The following is a 16,134-nucleotide window of genomic DNA, read 5'->3' on the forward strand; positions in this document are numbered from 1 at the left end:
GAAAGAAAGGCATTATAGACACAGTTAAAATAAACTGATCAATGGTAAGCCCATTACTCAGAAAAAAATACTTCTTCACAAATACCAAGTGATTATTTCCAAGAATTGATGATGGCTTTATACTGTAATCAGAGAATGTAAACATTTAACATTTCCAAGAGTGTTAGCCACTGTATTATTCTGCAGCTTTTTTACATTTTCATTAAAACAGCTGGGCAAAGTTACATGGGTAAAAATTTAGGGCTGAAGACGGGACTGATGAATTATAAGAGCCAAATATCTGTAGAGAAGCCCAAGTTCAGAATGCGAAGGAAGACTCTTTTTTTCTCAGTCATTTATATAAATTTATTTTAAAATGAGATTGTTCTTCTATCATGTTTCATAATAGAGAAGGTAAAGTTTTAAAAAGTAGTAACAAAACTTAGGAGCAATTAATAAATTTTTAGTTTGCAGTCAACCTGTAGCATACAGTGTGAGATTCAATGAATCTTAACATAATTTATCACAAAGCAGTAATATCAAAACATTTTAAAATTCAGGAGAAGTATTCTAAACCTTTTCTCTTGTTTGTGTATTAAATTTTACCAGGTGATTGATTTACAATGTATATTCATATCCACATATGAACTGAATTTTTTATAGAACTCTGAATTAGAGAGTGACTTCATCAAATCCTTCAGGATTTGGAACAAAAGCTTTGGAATAGATTTTTTTTCCAGTCACCCTCATAGAACCTATAAAATAGGAGGAAAACAATTCTTCACCTACTTGAATAGGTAAAGAAAGGGATTTTTTCAGGTCAAAATCGTGTTGTTGCTTTTCTAAGTCTATATATTATTTCCTGATACTTTTTTAAAAAATTATTTTCCTGTTCTAAGCAGCAATGACTGCTTTCCCACCCGACTCCCTATCCTCAGACTTTGCTCACTGGGTGTGATGAAAAGGATCCTGTGTGGAGTTTCTGATACCTCTGTGGAGTCCCAGCAAGATTAATAAGAGAATAGTAGCATATCTAATATTGTAGCAGTGAGAATGGCTACAGTTTTTTAAGAAATGCTGAAAAAAATCACCTGTTAAGCAAAAAGAACTTCAGATTCAGACAGAGAAAACCCTCTAGAGTTTTAGTTACCAAAACCCTCTGCTATTCAAGTGAAAGAAAATCTTTAGGTTTTATACTTTAAAAAAAACTACCCTCACATATGTAATTTTATTTCAAAGTTTGTCATGTAGATATCAAAATGCATTTTCTTGTGAAAATAATGCTAGATGCATTGACCTCCACAACACCTAAGAATAGATCAAATAATTCGATTTCAACTATTTTTGATTTTTATTTTCTACAGAACATTCTATCATTTACACATCTTGTGTGAGCATCCTGCTACCAAGCATGGATACTAATTATATGAAGGGGAAAGGGTGGATAATTCCAAATATGAGTAAGTTATTTGAACTCAGTGTCTCTCTTGAAATGATAAACTGGTGAACTAAAGGTCTGTGAATAAAGGAGGCATTACATGGCCCAGAGCAGGTACTTCTATAAACACCTGTAATAAATGACTTCAGCCATTCTCTACAGATCTAGAGTTGAAAGTAGGGGGGTATTTTGAAGGGCACACTACTAATCAAAGAGCTAAAACCAAGTTGCTTAGACCTGTTGTATACAGGAGTCACACACACACACACACACACACACACACACGTGTGTGTGTGTGTGTGTGTGTAGAGGTAGTGCACATAAACTTTATCTGATAGATTTTTTTCAGCCATATATGTGCCACAATTTAATCAGTGCAGCATCCTAAAAGGTGGTTGGGAGCACCCCCATTTTGCAAGAGAGGATGCTCAAATTGGCCAAATCACTGATAGAGCCAGTGTCTAATGCTAGAGTGTGTTGCTGTCATCATCCAGGGAATCCCTAAATGAGAATACCCCATCAGAGTAAGGCTCAGGTGACAAAATTTAATAAGCACATTAGGAAGATTCCTTGTTATCAGTATGATAAACCCTCAGCAATTAATAAACAAGTGAACAGTCAAAATTGCTTACCTTGACAACCAAAATAGCTCCTAATTTTAAATTACATTGACTTTTTAACAGTAATTGATTCATTGTTGTGGGCACAATCATTTATAAGTGAGAAGCTGCTGATTTAACAGAGTTAACTATAATATTACCAAAGCACTTACCAAAGACATGATTTGGGGGGATATAAGAATATAATTCAAAAATTAAAATCTTTAGATAATTTCAAAATAATGTTTTATGCCTTAGTTTTATTTAGATAATTTCAAAATATTGTTTTATGCCTTAGGCTTATTCCCAAATCATTTACTTGAGTTGCTAGACAATAACCAAAACAACAACAACAACAACTTGATTCATTTGAATACTTTGTTTTAGAGGGTAGGGATGTAGCTCAGAAGTAAAGTGTTTTCTTTCCAAATTATGGAATAACCTAATCACCACATGTAAAATTTACACAGGATATCTTGATTTTTAATTGATGAATAATATGATCAAAAAGGGACTAGAAGAAATAGTCTACCCTTTGGTGTCTCATAGAGAGCTCAGAGCCAAAGAATTCTCTGGGAGAATTCAAACTGACATCCTTAAAGAAGGATGCATTCTGAAGACAGCAGGAGAAGGAAAAGAGAGAAGTACCTAGTTATGAGCACCATTTTGAGAAATGGTTCATTAGGATTCAAAGATTGATTGCTTGTTGTAGGTGGAAAAGTATGGGAAAAGAGATATTTATAGCTTAGACTGGGGTATAAATCCTGTCATTACTGTTTTACTAGCAATGTGCACTTGAGAACATGATAGATCTTTTCTGTTCCATCATGTGGCTGATGCCAACCTCTTTATTACTGAGAAGAGTACATGAAATGGAACATGTAGAGCACATTGCATGTAATGTTATATTTTGATATCATCACAATATTTTGAATAATGAGCCACATGTGTAATGGTGATCCCATAAAATTATCATATACCTGAAACATCCTCATCACCTAATGACATCATTAAAGTCTTAATGTTGAAGCACAATATATTATGTTTGTGGCAACATGGTGTAAATAAACCCATTGTGCTGCAAGTCCTATAAAAGCATAGCATATACAATTATGCACAGTACATAATATATAATAATAAATGACTTCCTGGTGTATGAAATCATTACATTATACTTTTATCATGAGAGTATATTCCTCCTTATTATAAAAGAAAAATGTTTAGGGTAAGACAATACATGAATTAATGTATATGCATCTGATCCCAGGTACAAACTTCAAAAAGGTACATGAAATTGGTCAAAACTCAATTAATACCTTTCTCTTCTCTTCCAAGTGCATACAGACTTCTGAATGCTATAATTTTAGTTACTTTATCCAATTTGTATACCAGATTTTCCAGTGCTTTACTTCTATCCCTTTTTACCAAAAATTAGACATTTTCATCATGAGTATTTTTTTAGACTTACTATAAAGTTGTTAAAATCTTAGTTTATCATCCCATCTCACATCCCAATTCATCCATATTAGATCTTACAAGTTCTGTCTGATATATATATATACACACACACACACACATACATACATACTTTAAAATTTTCTTTAGCAAAATCTGCTAGAGGTTATCTCAGTTTGAGCAGTCAGAAAGTGTCTATAATTTGCTGTCATTTGTTAAGGAATTTTTGCTGACGGGACTTCTAGACTGACATAATTTCTCATCGCACATAACAGATCCTGGCTTTTGGTATCCATTGTTGCTATTGGGGCACAGGCCCTAGGTTTATTGACTGTTTCTTTGTGGATGATCTTTTACTTGAGGATTTTCCCCCACCGTTTGATGTTATCTCTGTATGTCCTTGAATTCATTTTTTTGTAACCCATCCTGCGTAGGATTCACTGAACTTTCTGCACCTGAGAATTACTATCTTTCAATAATTCTGAGAAATGCCCAGGCAATAGCTCTTCAAGGATTACCTCTTTCCCATTTTTTATTTCTATCTACAATTCTAATTATCTCCTGCAAGGGTCTTCATTTTTCTTTTCTATTTTTAATTCCTTTGTCTTTGTAGGTTGTATCTGTTTTATTTACCAGATCTATTACCAGTGTCTCTCTTCTGTGGTTTATCAATTATAATTTTCCTTTAAATTACTCCATATTAATTTCTAGAAGGTCTGCTTCATTCTTTTTTCAATTGTGCATGGTTGTTCCTTCCTCATACATTCAGTCATTTCATTTGCTTTTAGCATATTAAACATAGCTATTACGTATTCTGTCTAATCATTTCAATATCTTTGAGAATGTTACTCTGCTGCCTGTTTCTGATTCATGCTGCTTTGTTTCCATATATAATTGTGATTAGATTTTACTTTAGGACCAGGGAATGCTTACTTTCCCATGGGAATTATTTCCCACCGGGATCAATGCCTCCCTCCACAAAGAAACTGTATTTGCTTCTCCAGTTATCTGGAGGGATTACTCAACCAGAACCATGTTACCTTAAACACTATGCTTAGTGTGTCTTAAACTGAATTGATAGCATGAATGTGGGCCAAAACCTGTGTGAAGGCCTACTTGCGTTTAGAAATAATCAGAGGAAGATTTTTTTCATTCCCTTCTTCTCAGAGCCAAGGTTGAGGTAGGCAAACTTCTTTGCTGGATTTTTCTGTACATCTGAGTTACGTATTTTTTTCTTCCTGATGCTTCAGGGTGGAGTGCTTTGAAATAGGCCAGCTTTACTCAAGCTTCCAATTAAACTCCCCCATACTGCATAAGGCCATCAAATCAAATGTTCAGGATGACCAGGATTTAGACCCTCGGGGTCCTCCTTGCCTTGACATTTTGCAGCTTCCCAAGTTTACAGCTTCTACTTTAAGAGTTGAATATCCCTTCTTTTCATGCCAATTCGGCACTGTATTTCTAAAGCTTTTTTCTATTTACCTAGTATTTTAGTTGTTTCTAGCTAGAATCAAATCTTTTTTAATTATTTATTTATTCTAATTTTTTATGCATGATGAGAATAAAATCTTTATAAGTACATGAAGACCTATATGAACCTGTTTTTATTGATGTTTATTTACATATGAATTTAAAGCATTTTCTTTATACATCTCATAATTTTATTTCTAATTGCATCTGGTAAAACCTTGATAACTGCTATAAACCTTAATTTTCAATTATCTTGTGGGAATAATTAATTCTCTTTAAAAATAAAACATTTTCATATGCAGTTATTATAGACTTCAATATAATCTGTTACCTTATTTCAAATTTTTCATTGCCTTATGTAGGATTGTAGGATCTTCAAAAACCTCTCAAAATAGTAGGATCACAAAAATACATAGGCCTATCTGCATTCAACTTATTTGAAGCCATTACTCATTGAAACATTGGAGTTATTTGGGCCCTTCCACAAAATACAATCAATGGTAAAATATTAGCATGCTTTATTTTGGACAAAACTCATTTTGGGAAAAGTTGTGCTTAGACAACATTTTAGAAAACCAAATAATTTAAGTTTGTAGTTACAGAATTTCAAGAAAAGAAAACCTCTAAACTCTTCATCTCTTGAAGGCTCTTTTGGAAAAGGAAGTGATCACCCTTTTAAAAAAATAAAAATCTGATTTCACATGAAAATTTTCTTCAAGTAACAACACATATAACAAGTTGCCACATGATGCAGTGAGGCACACCTGTAATCCCAGCTACCCAGGAATTTGAGGCAGGAAGATCACAAGCTCAAGACCAGCTGTAGTAACTTAGGGAGAAATATCTCAAAATAAAAAGGGCTGAGAATGTCATTCAGTGATACAGCATGTGTGTGGCCCTCAGTTCAATCTACATTGAGGGGGGGAAAAAAAGCCTCAAAAGTCCAGCTCATCTCCCTAATCAATTATTTAAAATATTTAAATAATAATATTTTTGTTGCCATTTCCTTTATTTTTTTTCTAATTTGTTATACAATAGCAGAATGCATTACAATTCATATTACACATATAGAGCACAATTTTTCATATCTCTGTATATAAAATATATTCACAGCATTCGTATCTTTATACATGTACTTAGGGTAATGATATCTATCTCATAAAAATATTAAATAGTATCTTATTGAAATATTTAAATAATGTTTTACGTAAAATATTTCATTAAATAGCCTTTCTTCTTCTAGTACGTGCGAGTATCCTTTGATACGAAACCTGATCTCCTTCTACACCTGATGACCAAGGAATGGCAACTGGAGCTTCCCAAGCTTCTCATCTCTGTCCACGGGGGCCTGCAGAACTTTGAACTCCAGCCCAAACTCAAGCAAGTCTTTGGGAAAGGTCTCATCAAAGCAGCCATGACCACCGGAGCGTGGATCTTCACTGGAGGGGTTAACACAGGTAACTGGAGTGTGACGGGGAAAGGCATCATAAGGCCATGAGAATGTTGTGCCTAAGATCATTTTCTAAGAGTGTATTTATATTTACCCACCTCTCCCCTGCTCCTTATTATAAGGCTCAAGACACAGCTGCACAAGCACATTTCAGCAATGAACTGAATGCTGCCCATGCTTTAATATGTCTATGTGAAATCCTCTGCCTGGTTCTCTCTCAGCATCTTTTTCCAAAATGATCGCCGTATCATTATTTTTAAGAATTAAGTAACAGGTTGAAATGGTTAATGGTTGACTCTGCAGAATTTGTAAATATGACCAGTGGGGTTTTGTAGGATGTTTTCAATAGCTCAAGTTGTCATGTAAATATCTAGTAACTTTTTTTTTTTTTTTTTTGGCTGAGGTACTGGGGATGGAACTCAGGGCCTGATGCACCCTAGGGTCTGGTGTGTTTATTATTTAAAACATTCCATTAAATCATCTCTGCACCAATAGAAGACACACCTCATCCCAGATACTAGTTTGTCCTACTACCTAATGAGTTTCTATATCACACATCCGTGATACAGGCATGCTCTCAAATCAGTTCTTACTTACCCATGTATAGTTAAAGTTCTGAAGATAAGCACTTATCAATGTATAACAGATAATAAATTGGAAGCATGTTAACTTTGTTGCCCTATTTCCCCAGCCTGAGTTGGATGTGCCAATTAGCAGTTTACAAGTAAGTTGTAGTAAGTTAATGCAAACTCATTACAAGGCTCAAAGTCTGTACACAGACACATTTGTTGTTAGTGGGACATTCTGAACGTAACTTTGGGCCAACTATTGCTGCTTTTAAATACTATGTTTTCTCAATTTTTTGTTTGTTTGTAGTTTGGACAATGTTTGAGATCTGCTCTGCAAATTCTAAATACCTAGAATTTGGGAATCAGACGCAGCTGCATAAGCACATTTCAGCAATGAACTGAATGCTGCCCATGCTTCATATTGTTATGTGAAATCCTGACTTGGTCTGGAAGCCGACATGATCTTAGATTGACCTGCTCAGTCAGCTCTTTAATGTTTACACTCTAGTAATCAAATATCCAAAGAGCAAAATTCTTTCAGTGACTGTTCAGGTTTTAAGCCCCATGTTTTTGCTCCCTACTAAGTGGCCATCACCCATCCGTGATTCTCCAGCTGTAGACTTTCCTGACATGCAGTCACCAAACCAAACGCTTCCAAATTTTGAAAGAAACTCCTGCCAATCTATTTCTAAGAAGTTGGAACATTATTTTTCTTCTTTTACACAATGCATTCAATGTCAAAAAAAAATGTACATCTTAAATACTATAAACTGACACAGGCCTCTAGAATTCCAGCAACTCAGGAGACTAAAACAAATTACAAGTTTGAGATCAGACTCGGCAAGATCCTGCCCCAAAAAGGAATGTTGATGTAGCTTAGTAATAGAGTACCTCTGGTTCAATCTCTACTACCAAAAGGTTAAAAAAAAAAAAAAAAAAAAACCCGCTACAAACCAAAGAGTTCATCTCTGCTTCCCTCTGGACTTATCATTCAGTCCAAGACCAAAGTGACAATCTAATGATAGGTGCTGAGGTTAGGTAAGAGGTAATAAGAGAATTGTGGCAGATGGTGAGGCATACCATGAAGCTAAACTTCTTGTTCAGGATTGGCCCTATGTTTTGCATATTATCATTAATATATAGATTTTCATGTTTTAGTGTTTTTGGAAGCTATCTTAGAAAATTCTCTTTTTCTTGGGGGCGGGGGGAGTACCACAGTTGAACTCAGGGACACTCTACCACTAAGCCATATCCCCATCCCTGTGCTGTATTTTATTTACAGACAGGGTCTCATGTATTATTTTGCAACTCGTCATCCTCCTGAGCCACTGAGATCACAGGTGTGCACCACTGCACCCAGCGCTTAGAAAAATCTTAGACAAACTACCAAGTGAGAATAATGTGGTCCTCCATACTCCCAGCATAGCGCAACATGAATCAGTGGTCATTTACACTACATTGGTACTCGATTTTTAAAAGAAGTTTCTTTAAGCATGTATATTCTCTCTCCTGATTAAATTGCCTGGTATGTTCTGCATGTTTGGGACACAATTTCTGAGCCCTTGCCCTTAAGGAGCTTTATTATTGGCAGGGTTATTCTTATACATAGTTATGAATCATTGTAGAGCAGATCAGGTGACATATGGAGCTGCTCAAGCTGTGCAAACTGCATTATGTGTAAATGGAATCCCACTTGAGAAATCAAATCCAACTCAACATTTATATAGGAGATGGCTCTAGGTGTGATGTTTTTCTTGAGGAAGAGGTAGAATTTTGATAAATGGAATCTAAAAATATATCAAAAATGATTGTTCAAGAGGGAAGTTAAAAGATTATAAATTATTTTTTAATTAATTAATTTAATTAGTAATACTTGACAGTAGAATGCATGTATGCTCTTTGTATATCATACATAGACAGGATATAATTTCCCATTTTTCTGACTGTACATGTTGCAGAATCATATTGGTCATGTAGTCATATACATATATAAAGTAATAATGTCTGTTTTACTCTACTATTTTTCCTATCCCCATATCCACTCTCTTCCCATCACTTTCCTCTAATTAATCTAAGATAACACTATTCTTCCCTAGTGCCCCCGCCTTATTGTGAATTAGCATCTGCATATTAGAGAAAACATTTAGCCTTTGGTTTTTGGGGGATTGACTTATTTTGCTTGGCATGATATTCTCCAACTCCATCCATTTACTAGCAAATGCCATAATTTCACTCTTCTTTTAAGCTGAGAAATTTTCCATTGAGTATACCACATTTTCTTTACATCTTCTTTAAATGGATTATGAAAAAGTGAGAGAGAGGTTCACAACCATTTTAAACTAAATTTCCTTTAACTATGTTGAGGACAGAAGAAGAAAATTAGAATGATGAAGATTAAAGGTGTATTTTTAACAAATTTTCTACAGAATAAGCCAACGAAGTAGATTTGCTACATATTTTGTAAATAGGAAGATGAAATTAGGACTAAAAATGTGAGCTAAATAATTATTCAAATGATTCTGACTCAAACATAATCTGGAGTGTATATTTAATATAACATTATATATGGTACTTTTTATAGAATCAACACGTTAAACGTGTCCTAAGTCCTATGAACAAATCATTAGGTTTATACAAAAAAAGTAAAAGTGACTAAAATTGTTGTATTTATTCTTCTTATAGGCATGTTTTCATACAGATTCCAGTAATGCTTTTACTGACATTTATATCAAGTGTGGGAATTATATCTGGCACAATCACAATCTTATGTTCTTGCCTAAATATGTGGTTTATACACAGATGTATCAAAATTGTACTTTTGATGCATTTCACCTTGGGAGAAAGTTATCACCCTTCAAAATGATGTGAAGGTCATTGCTTTAAAAAGTAAGATAATACTTCTTTCTCTGCCCCCAGGTGTCATTCGGCATGTTGGAGATGCCTTGAAGGACCACGCATCTAAATCTCGAGGGAAGATATGTACCATAGGTATTGCCCCATGGGGAATTGTGGAAAACCAAGAGGACCTGATTGGAAGAGATGTAAGTACTGGGGGCTGCCCCTTTACATGACTTCTCCTAGAGGGGCTAGCACAAAAGTATAGTTAGTATCCATAATATTCTTTAAAATAGTTTACTGGGTGACTACTTGTTTTCTAAAAATCTATGTAGACCCCATGTCCTTTATTCTAATCAAGAAAAGTAAAACTCACCAATCACCCCCTTTCTGCTTCAATGAAGCAGTGGTCTTTCTTCTCTATCAAACTCTGCAAGTACTCTTGGTATGATTATCTTAAAAATACCCTATACCCACGTTAACACTTGGCAACATGAACTCACACATGAAATATGGCCTCTTGTCACCCCAGGGCTCCAACATCGATTATTTGAGTGTCTCTTGCCCAGCTCAAGATTGGTACAGAGAATCTTTCCATTGGAGCCTGTGTCTTCTGTGGCCAGTTTATTTTCCTTTTTTTTGGGGGGGGGTGCTAAATGCTTGGTTAACATGTAGGCACAGTTGGATTCTTTATTTTTCATGAATTTCAAAACCCCTTGCCCAAGCTCAACACTTTCCTAGCCTCTATTTCCTATTCTGATGTCCAGGACCACATACAATTGTTCAACAATTTTGCCCAGAAATCCAGAGCATTTGGTCTTATTTTTTAGAGTCATCATCTCATTTCTGATCCTTCTAGGGATCTCATTTTTTAAAAAATTCATTACCAGTCTCTCTTACAGTATGCTTCTCTCCCAACAACTATAAAATTCTATTTTAAAAGAAGTGGAGTTATATTACATAAACAGATTACCATACTGTATTTGCTTCCTCTAATAATTGTAGCAATTATTTTTCATTGTTCTCTATATCAGATCAATAGTCATTCCTTTCCAATCAAGACCTGCCAGAGTATTAAAAATATGAAGTAGTTTTATCCACATAGCTTGAGGTCTGTGCCCAAAAAGAGGAAAAAAGACTATGAATCAACTAGTCTTAAACTGTCTCTTTTAATGATGGAGCAGTACAATTCAACCATCTCATTTCAATCCAACACAATGTATAGAATTCTTTAAAAATCTGTTTACTCCTTGTGTTTTGACATTTGATTTTTAACTCCTTCAGAACTTTTAAATGATAATTTGATAACAGTGATGTGCATGTTTATTAAGTGCAGAAATCCCAATTTATCCAGAAGACAGAGTACTATTTTATTTTATACATACTTTATTCCCTAAGTGTTATGTAGACAAAACTGATAAAAAAAATTTAGTAATGCTTTTCTGGAGTATCTGAGAGTAGTCATTCATGGAATATAATTAGACTAATACTTATCTTAGATTTCAAATTGGCTTTTAAATGGATGTCAGTTAACTTATGAAACAGAACAAAGAATTAAAACATGCCAAAATGACCTCAACAAACACATTTAATATTGCATTTTAATAGTATGTAAATTGTTCCAAAAATGACTTCTGAGTCATATTTTTAATGTTCATAGCTTCAGGATCACTATCAGGAACTTAAATAATTATTCAACCAGTGGGGGCTGGTTTAAAACTCTTATTTCTGTACTTGAGATAGGCAACTAAGGTTATAATTTTGTTACTCTAAGCATTTTTGTGTTTGCTCATCTTAAACGATTGGAGATTTCCTTCTATTACATGCCAATGGGGTTAGAGATGTTTAAGTGATCCAAAGAAAAATGGTCTTGATCCTAGCACAGAGGGCAAAAATTTGTATACTCATCATCCCTGCTGCCAGAGGGCTACTAAAAGCAAACTATTATACTTACAGAACCAGGTAAGCTGGCAGAGAGAGGGAAGTGAAAAGGAAATGAGAGGGCTAAATGAGAGTATCCAACATTCACCTGCTATTCCACAAAGAACCAAAGTAACAAGCACATAGCTGCATTGTGAGGTGGACTTACAATGGGAGAGCCCTGGAAATTAGACTGGAACCTTGGGAGATTCAGAAACCTGGAACAACATTATAAAAAGAAAAACAAAATGCCCTAGCATCTGTGACTTTAGCTCCACAGCCAAGCAAAGAGGAGTCTCCACTTTGCAGAAATGGATATTTTTTTTTATCAGTGAAAATAGGATTGAAATCTGGTCAATAGCATTGCTTTTGATAAAGATCTTACATCATCTCCCACTGAATACCCAAGGTGCTGTAGCCAGGTACTGTGTTAAGAAATAAGCTATTGCCTGAGTTTGGGATACTCTAGAGGTCAGAAACTCACTGACCTCCAGAAACTCACCTATTTGAAGGTAGCCGTCTTGAAAATTCAAGTTATCCCAGTGGAGTGACTGACCTAAGCCCACTAGATGGTATATAAGGATGGATGTTGTGACACAGAAGGGAATGGTCTGTGATAACATTGAGAACCAGAAGCTTGGGTCACTTTCCCTGAGACCAAGGGCGTAAATAACCATATGTGACTCAATGCCTGCATAGTTCCTGCTGCCCCGGCACCACACTCAGATGCCTGTTCTTGGCAGGGTTGGGAAAAACATCATGGTTCCACAGCTAATCATGGGTGCCAAGAAGGGTCAAGAGGAACTTTGGCACCATTCCTACATAGGCACTACCATCAGTTGAGAAGTACACCACAGTTCCACTGCACCTTGTCTGATCACATACTGCTGTCTGGACTGGGTATGAACACTATTGTTGCAGTTCACACCACTCTCTCCCCATGTGTCTCATGGGACTGTACCAGAACAAGTGATTCAGGGCCCTCACTACTGCTGGTGCTACCAGTGCCAGAGGTCCTTGCCAGAAGCAGAGCTAGCATCAGCAGTATGTGAGGAATTCCCCATCACCTGAATTTTAGGAGTAGCCCTAGCACAGCACGCAAGCTGCACCTGCTTGCTAATGTGTCTCATTCTTGCATGAACCACAGAAACAAGGGGTCTCTCTTACTTCATCACAGTAGGCAATACCAAAGTCATTAATCACAGCCAAAGAGACTGCACTATGGGAAATAAGGTGAACACTGCATAACAAACTGACAGTAAGCAGCTCTCTCCTGAAGGTATGCCCAAGATGGCCTCCTCATCAAAGTGGTAGAGACACATGATCCAAAAGATTTCAGAGAAATTGATACAGTTAAAAAGACTGATAAATTATTTAAAAGCTCAGTGATATCTAAAAGACTACAGGTAAACAGTTCAATGAAATTAAGAAGAAAATACATGATAAAAATAAGAAATTGAGCAGAGATTTACAAGAAACCAAACAAATCTTTGAAATGAAAAACTCAGTATGTGTGTATGCACACAGCTGAAAGCCTGAACAACAGAGTAGATGAAGCAGAAGAAAGAATATTTGAACTTGAAGACAGGTATTTTTACTTTTGGACATCAAAAGGTCACTATAGAAAAAGGAAGATTTAAAAATTTGTTGAAACAATTGAAAATGGAAGCACAGAATATCCAAAATTATGTCATATAGCAAATATAGTGCCAAGAGAAGGAAGTTTATAGCAATAAGTACCACTTTATAAGAACAATGATTTCAAACAACCTAACAGTGTATCTCAAGTACTTAGAAAAGCAAAACCACACCAAACCCAAAAATAGAAGGGAAAAAAATGACAGAGCAGGGATAAGTAAAATTTAAAAAGAAATAAAAGATCAATGAAGCAAATAGTTAGCTTTTTGAAAAGAAAGTTTACAAACCTTTAGCTAGACTACCCAAGAAAGAAAAGACAAAAATAAAACTAAACTGATACCATGAAAATACAAAGGATCATTAGAAATTATTATTGAAAATCTGTACTCTAACGAGCCTATAAGAAATGGACAAATTTCTGGATACATGTGATTCATCAAAATTAAACCATGAAGACAAAAAACTGGAATAAACTAATAAAAATCAATGAGATTCAAGCAGGAATATAAAGTCTCCCCAAGGAAAGTCCAGACCAAATGGCGTCACTGTTGGATTTAACAAACCTTTTTTTCCTTTTTCCCCCCCTCAAGAAATAAAAAGAGGGTTTATTGCTTTGCTAGAAAAGAGAAACACAGGGAACTCCTCTCCTAGAGGCTGTGGTTCTACCCCTTAACAGCAACAAGGGGCTTTTAAAAAAATGTATTTAGTTATAGATGGATTTAATAACTTTATTTTTGTATGTAGTGCTGAGGATGAAACCTAGTGTCCCCCCCAGAGTGCTAGGCAACCCGCTCTACCTCTGAGCCACAATCCCAGGCCAACAGGGGCCTTTTAAAGAGGTGATTCAAAGTTGGAGTTGTAATTCACTTGTTAATTTGGGAGATAGTCATTTCTGAGATCTTCTGGTGCCATCCCCAAAGCCTGAATTAGTTGTTCCTATGGTGATGTGTACTCAAAGACACAAATCTTCGCAGGATGGGAAGAATGGTAATCCTGTTTCCCTAATCTTAGGGAAAAGGAGAGATTTGAAAAGAATAGGGAAAGAAAGAAGCATGTCCATTTTAAAAATACGTGACAATGGCAGAGCAGCAAGGGCTATATTCGAAGCATAAAGTGGACCACTTTGACATTTCCACATTCCATTTCTACAGAAAAATGGGTGACAACAACTCCCTGCTGAAAAAGAGCAAAGTTGGGGGATGTAACTCAAAGTCCTTGTTCTCTATCAGGTGGGGCGTGGACAGTTAAGGATATTCTGCATCAGGGCAGTCCAGAGGTCCACAGTGGTAGATGGCAGATGACTGGGCAAGGCATACATAGAGCAGGGATCATGCAGATGGTCAAGGATGTTGTGACTTTACTGAGTTCAGTTTCCTTTTTCTACAGTAGCATAGTAGCAGCATGGTATTTGGCATAAAAAACAGACCAATGGACAAGAAAAGAAATCCCAGGAATAAACCCACACATATATAGTCAACTGGTTGCCAAAGCTGCCAAAAGCATATATTGAAGGAAGGACAGCTTCTTCAATAGTGCTGGGGAAAATGGATATCCACAAGATGGATCAAACCTAAATGTAAAACCTTTTTCTGAAACTACTAGAAGAAAACAGACACACTTCAAGACATTGGTACAGTGGTACAGGATTTTCTACATAGGAAACAAAAGCAAAAATTGACTTCTTTCCTAACATTGTATCCCTGACTTTAATTTCCCACAACTGACTTCTTCCCAAGCTTTCTTAGCCTGTGTGGGCAGGCATACAAAATATCAGAGACTAGGTGCCATATAAACAATAGAAATTTATTTCTCACAGTTCTGGAGGCTCTGTGATGAGTTCTGTTTCCTTACATGGTGGAAGAGTTTCAGAATCTATTGGGTCCCTTTTATAAGGACACCAATCCTATATTTGAGGGATGCACCCTCCTGATCTAATTACCTCTCAGAGGTTCCAGCTCCTAACACCATCACTTTGGGGGTTAGGATTTTAACGTATGAATTTGGGAGACACTTAGTCATTTGCACCAGTGTAATTTAAAATGTCCCAAAGATTTTTGTTTCCTACTAAACCCTAATCTAATACTTTAAGTGTTTGCTGTGTTCACGCAAACACTATAAGATTTCATCTCTAAGTGAACTATAAAAACATTTGCTATATTGTCACATGGCTTCTATAATTACGATAGTAATTATAATTTGCTGATCTCCTAATTGAACATGCATTGTAATGGCATGTACTAGTCATTATAAGGTATTATTATACCTTTTTATGATTGAGTAATCTAAACATGGATTGGAACTAAGATCCCACTCTCCAAAGTCCATTCTTGTAACAAAATATATTAAGTGAGATTTTAAAATTTTAACATTGTATTCTTATTGTTACTTAAGACACTGAAAAATATGCTTATAGATTTCAACAAACAAACTCTGTGAATGACCAGAATCCTTTTCTTTCTCCCTAGAGAAATTTTCCTAGATAGATGATTATGAAAGTATCACCAGTATAAAGTCAAAGACCTTCCAAATAATTATAATTTTAGTATAACATCTATATTCCTTACTTTACAAAGCTACCTGAATAGAATTGTGTCAGGTGACTGAACAATTCCTGAAGCCATTATTGTTTGTATTTCCCCAAAACTAGATTAACCAGACACATGCCAAATTAGAAATCCGGATATAATCAAAAAACAAAGTAATTTTCATTGGAACCTGGGAATGGACATTATGTTTGGCTATATTTTCCAACACAGAATCATGCGGTTATTGTCTTTAACT

General features: G+C 35.5%; 1 protein-coding gene across 37 annotated transcripts in view; it reads left to right on the top strand.

The window, feature by feature from the left end:
* Window positions 1-16,134, top strand: part of Trpm3 (transient receptor potential cation channel subfamily M member 3) — an 819,042-nt gene that overhangs the window by 544,504 nt on the left and 258,404 nt on the right. For all 37 annotated transcript variants that reach the window (XR_013438078.1, XM_078047505.1, XM_078047535.1 and 34 more), the window contains exons 4-5: window positions 6,185-6,398; window positions 9,877-10,001. Coding sequence is in view for 36 of the 37 variants with exons in the window: in XM_078047505.1 (XP_077903631.1) it covers window positions 6,185-6,398; window positions 9,877-10,001 (339 nt within the window). In the remaining variant the exon portion in view is untranslated. The remainder of the gene's footprint in view (window positions 1-6,184; window positions 6,399-9,876; window positions 10,002-16,134) is intronic.

This window comes from Ictidomys tridecemlineatus, chromosome 4, assembly GCF_052094955.1.
Source record: "Ictidomys tridecemlineatus isolate mIctTri1 chromosome 4, mIctTri1.hap1, whole genome shotgun sequence".
NCBI lineage: Eukaryota > Metazoa > Chordata > Mammalia > Rodentia > Sciuridae > Ictidomys > Ictidomys tridecemlineatus.